The 5926-nt window shown below is 40.9% G+C and overlaps 1 protein-coding gene across 1 annotated transcript in view; it reads left to right on the top strand.

Annotated features, from left to right (window-relative positions):
• Window positions 1–1010: 1010 nt before the first annotated feature.
• Window positions 1011–5926, top strand: part of magi1b (membrane associated guanylate kinase, WW and PDZ domain containing 1b) — a 133436-nt gene continuing 128520 nt past the window's right edge. The window contains 1 exon segment of the mRNA XM_020592728.1: window positions 1011–1869. Coding sequence (XP_020448384.1) covers window positions 1572–1869 — 298 coding nt within the window. The 5' untranslated portion in view covers window positions 1011–1571.

Genomic DNA, 5926 nt, shown 5'->3' with positions numbered 1-5926 from the left:
ATTTATATTTCAGTGTCATAGTTTGAACTGATTGAAATACACACAAAATGACACCATCCCTGTTTAAGGGAAGCCAAATGATGTTGATTGTAGGAGATACAACCAATAGCCACTTTTTGCTCTGAGCAGTACGCATGCGCGCATTGTAATATTGCTGCATTCAAGTCTACTTTGTCGGCTCCGTCTTCGGACATTCTAAACTTAAGAATCTCACTGTCTCAATTAAACAGTCTATTGCACTAATGCTATAAATTAAACACAAAGTGTTAATGTCGATGTTACATTTTCTGGGAGGCACGAACACAAACAGAATATTTTGCTCTGCCATTTAGGATACTGACAAGAAATTATGACACACTTGCACTGACAAGCCTTAATAAAGTTGACTTAGAGTTGCTACTTCCATTTGTTGAATGCTAAAGCATGAATAATATAAAAATTCTAATATGACAGATTTGCTGCATTTTAAAAGGCGTTATAGGTTTTCACTTTTAAGTAGCTAACACAATATATGTTAATGTCGATGTTACATTTTCTGGGAGGCACGAACACAAACAGAATATTTTGCTCTGCTATTTAGGATACTGACAAGAAATTATAACACAATATGGGTTACTTTAGTTTGAATCATACAAATTTGCCTTGTAAGTCTATCTTCTGTAACATGGCTAATTATTAAGTAGGGATTTGGTGCAGCTTTCAACTGAGCATCAGGAATATTAAATATATATTTAGCCTATCAAATTAAAATAATACACAGCCTACATAAAGAATGAATATAACCACATTCAGTAAAATCAATTAAAAATAAAATAAAATCTTATTGAGTGTACAAATTCCCCTTTCAAATAACCTGCGGGTTAACAGCAATGACATAGACCTACATTTTCGTGCAGTCTTGCAATACATTGCTCTTCTAAGTTCAAAAACTTGTAGAAAACGTTCATTTACAATGCATTAGTCAAGAGTAAGTCTATGGACAATGTGGTGCCATCCCGAGTTTACAATTTCCGATACTTGATGAATGCAGCACAAACACCAACATTCCCAGTGCCACAGCGGAGCCCAGAGAGTTGGAATGAGATTCAGCGAAACGCACGACTGCGTTGTACCTGGGTAAAGGACCCGAGGACGCTGACAACAGCTAATAAAGTCAACGGCCTGGCAAGGAGAGAAAAGACTACAGTCTCTGTTAACTGGAGAAAAGAAAAGAATACAATTTAAAGTGAGTTTATAAGAACAACCGAGACGAATTAATAAGTGGACACGCGACGTAAGTGGTACCGTGGCAGATGTGAGATGACAGCAATAAAGGAGGATTAAACTGCTGGGATGTTTAGAAAACGATGAAAAAGACATCCACACAATAAGGACCGACTTCAGAGCAAAAAAAAAGAATGCCTTGATTTCTCACCGTGGGAGAGCGGGGGCACTCATGTTTCTGTGGAAGAGAAAGAAAGTTTGCTGCGCTCCACTATAACTCTACTTTCTTTGAGGTATTGTTGCTGTGACTGTTTCTTATTTCAGTTGCAGGGCCCACCTGTTCTGGTGCTGGCTCGTAACTGTTCACAATGTCCAAACCTGTGCTGAAGAAGAACCACTGGGCCGCCAGAGTGAACGAGTGCTCCGTCTCTAAAGATGCCCGTGGAGAGTTGAATGTGCCATTGCGCGGCGGCGCGGAGAACGGAGAGTTCGCCTACATCGGGCCGGTCAACGACGATGTCGTGCTTTACAAAAGTGGAACATTAAACGAAGGGGAGCTTCTTCTGGAGGTGGAGAACCTCTCGATTTCGGGATTACCCTTGTACGACGTGCAGACAGTCATAAAGAACTGCAAAGGTCCCGTCAGGTTGAAAACTGTCAGGCAAGGTAAGGACTGGAAGAGGCAGCGCCTCACGCAAAACTCATTCAGACTTCTGCCCTTTAATGTTTGCTGGTGTTCTGAGAAATGACAGGAATCGAAACGTTCGTCCAAGTCTTTTATTAAAACAGAGGGACACACTCTTTAATTCGGCACAGGCCTACCTAAAACATAGGCTACAATTACGCACAGAAGTTTATCAAATTAGGCCCCAAACTGAGAATTCCTTGCAGGGACGAGTTCAGTGGGGAGTCTTGAATATGGCAAAGGGGGTAAATAAGTTATGCCAGATGAAATGTAGGTTCATCAAGCTAAAACACGTATAATTGACAGACTTCCGAATAACGTTTGGTGTGTGCTTGTTTTTTCATGTTAGGCCACCTGTCGTGTCCAGGGAGATGGAAATAACAGGCTCACACACTGTTTGTTCAGCTTTCCTTTTGTTCTAACTGTGAAATGGCTCGTTTGTTAAACATTCCCGTGTAATGTGCCAATTGATGGCATTTTAGTATAGCAATAATCTTTTACTGAAAATAATACAACCACTTAAAATAGCTTAATCACAAATGTTGCTCATTCATTCATGACTTTAAATAAAATCAGATTTTGACTCCATGTGCCAGGCATTTAGGATTACCAGGTGACAAAACAAACAAAAAAAAAGCCCAGTTCACCCTCAGTTTTAAGGAAGCATGATATACAAAATGAATACATGACTATGTTTACTTAACAAGCAGATAAAAAGCTAAGTGTGACTAGTCCTGGGTCTTTTTTGGCTGTGGTTGTTAGGTGTATACTGTGTCTGTGGATTTCTCAAACAGGCCAGACTGGCAACATTTGTGGCTGAGGTTGATTCAGCAGGGCCAGGTAGTTTGACTCTGAACCACTCTGGCAGGCTCCCAGCCTGGCAGAGCAGACTGCTAAAGGGATGCTTAGACCCTGGGACACACTAAAATTCCTGTAGAGACTGACAAAAGAGAAGCAACTCTCCAAGGACCGTTTCACATATTTAGCACCTGTGAATTCTGGCAGTAATGCCGGCTGGGCCTGTTCAGATGTAACGCCAGGTTTTTTTAAGAAAGTCATTGCATCTACAATTTAACACAGAAGCAACAGGGCTAAAGGTAAACATGATTCAGCTCTGGCAATATCAGAGAAATAGCAGTGCAAAGTCGGGTGGTTCTTATTCTAAACACTCCACCAGCAGATATCACTGATTAGTTCACCTTAACCAGTTACATCACCTGCTGTTGTTTCTGTTTTCAATGAAAGGCTTCAGATATTTGGCATTTAATGACTACAACATCTTAAATCCTTCATGTTTCAGTGTAAAACAATTGGAAATGCTTTGCTTTTTTTGAACTTAGAAACAGCCTCAATAAAATATGAGCACAAACGGAATAAACTAAAGAAACGTGAAGGGCCTGCACACAGGTGTTATACCCTTGTTGGCTAATTAGACCTCTGCTCATGTTGACAATGGGTGGAGCAACTCTGGCATCAGGAGTAAAGGATCAAATCAATCAGTCTCACTCTGGACACGCCCACACAGTCTTGAGACAATGTTTAATCAGTCGAAATAAGTCAAAGCAATTACTGGATGAATTATGGGCCTCTTAGATCAATTATAAAGTGCTGTTTTTTTTTGTGTTTTTACATTTAATTAGCCAAATCAAAAAGTCCTCCAACCTATACGACCCATACTAGGTTGTTTGTCCCTTCCCTCTCATATGTCCTAGGGGCATCTCCTAAAACAGCACTCCTGCATTGGCAAGTGGAATTGTAAGAACTTCATAGTCATGGAAACTGTCATAAATATGCCATTACGATTATGAAACCATCATTGTTTTGTTACGTACTTGGTCAGGTTTAGCAACAATAACTACTTTGTTAGGTGAAAGTCCTGTGTTTTTATGTATCCAGCCATCCACCTCCACACTTCTCCCAGTGTGGACTTTCTGGCTTCATATACTGCAACTCCTAACTGCTTACTTTGCTCATCTCATAATTACTGCACAATCCCTCGAGGTCACCAAACCACAACATTTAAGTGATCATAATAACCTGCTGGCACTAACATACAGTCACCTTTTACAGGTGGACAGTCTCCATTGTTGATTACATTTATCTGTAAGCTCAAGCCTCTGAGTTCAGTACTGTTCACTTGCTTTTGGATTGTTTTAGTTGTGACAGTTGGCGTCCCTTCTCTCATTCACCAACTGCAGGGTTAATACTTTCTGATAAGACTCTGGGTGCAGGTAAGGACCAGATCAGTGTTAGACATTTCTTTCCGATGTTTGCCTGTGGTGGCAAAGAAGGTTATTGTTGCTCATGCAGTATAAACGCAACACAACAACAAGTCATTTTATTTAGCACTCTTGTGAATATTACTGTCACCACTGTGAAGTTAGAATTTAACAATTTGGTTAATGTAATATCATCTAGAGTTGTTCCCATCACTGCAGTTTGTAAAGCTTTAAAACAATAGGTGGAAACTCAGCTCCCACTTCATCCAATCAGTAGTCCCAGGGCTCACCCCCACCCCCTATTTTTCCAGGACATATCTGGGGACATCGGCTGTCACAACCATACGATGTCACATGATCAGATTCCATTACAGGTTTTTAATAATTCACGCTGTCTGGGAATTTCCTTCCCTAATCAGCCTTAATTGGGAAAATATGCTCAGCAACAAGGACCATCTGTAAAATCTGAGTGACCTATTTTTACCCAGAGCTTGTGCCATTTTCTCACTTTAATCAAGTGATATGTCAGGAGAGGGACTTCCAAAGAGTCTGGGCTTACTGATATTCATGAAGCCTTTGCTGTCAACAGCACAAAGAGATGTGTTGAGATAGCTCTTAGTCGGGACCTTCAGCACCTTTATCAGACCTGTTAGCAGTAGGGCATTTCTACTCTGAGCTGATGAGAGGCTCTGATAAGTTCTACTGACTAGAGAGATTGCATTGTTTGCTTTGGGTGTCACTGGGAAAAGAACACACACATTTACACTGTACAACACCTGTGCACTGCTGCTGATCCCAAGCCATGAGTAGTCCACCTCGCTCCGTATTGATTGGGCAGAAACTGTGGGAAATTAATTGGTTTATGTAATTAAGGGCTATTATATACAAACACAGACAAGTACTCTCACTCTTTACCCTTATAAAAAAAAAAAAAGCAGTCTGTGTTAATGTAGTTTAATAAACTCTCCTACACAGGCAGAGATGTGCTGTGATGACAGTATGCTGTGTTTGCAAACAAATGCTGACATTATGATAAGACTTGTCAAGCTGATAAACCCCAGGAACATCTTTATGGATGATCTTCATAAGAAGATAACCTACTGCCCTGTCTATGGAAAACACTCAGCGGGTGACACTGTGCACAACATACACACACAGTGATGTGCCAACATGCAGTCACAACACAGAGGTTTCAGACTGAGAGCAGATTAGTATCATGCTCTCTCTGGTCTTAGTACACATGTTGGGTTTACTAATGAGGGAAATGTCTATGACAGTGTGTATGCGTGTGGCTGTTACACTCTAAGGCCAGAATCATAATTAAGTTGAAGGTTCTGGGTTAAGTGTGTGTCGGTACTGTCGGATCTAGGGGTTGTGACACAAATTGTGAATATGATTGTGTTTGTGTTTTCTGGGCATGAACAATAGCACAGTGGTCCAGAGGTCACAGGTTTCCTCAGACAGGATGTATAATGCATGTGTGGGTCACTTTAGTCAACAGGATTTACTGTTGCCTCTTGCGACCACCCACTCCAGTAATTTGAATCTTCTTCATGTAAAACCAGCTATGGCTCTCTTAGACCAATCAGGAATCACAGTGCTACAGCTTTGAAGGAGCGCAGCTTTTTCCACATTTGCATTGTAATATAGAGCTGTGTGATGGACGAGGCCTTACTAGCTATAAATTTCTGGAAATGGAAACAACTCTCCCCTTTATATAGCAGTGCAAGCTGCTAACTAGGGCCCTCTTGTGCAAATTTACAACACTCGTACTGCATTAACTCCAGGACTCTGTGTGAGTGTGTGTATACTGTTTCTG

Source organism: Monopterus albus, unplaced genomic scaffold (genome assembly GCF_001952655.1).
Source record: "Monopterus albus unplaced genomic scaffold, M_albus_1.0 scaffold18.1, whole genome shotgun sequence".
In the NCBI taxonomy this organism is placed as follows: domain Eukaryota; kingdom Metazoa; phylum Chordata; class Actinopteri; order Synbranchiformes; family Synbranchidae; genus Monopterus; species Monopterus albus.
Note: the sequence above shows the minus strand (reverse complement) of the source record. Positions and strands in the feature narration are given on the sequence as shown.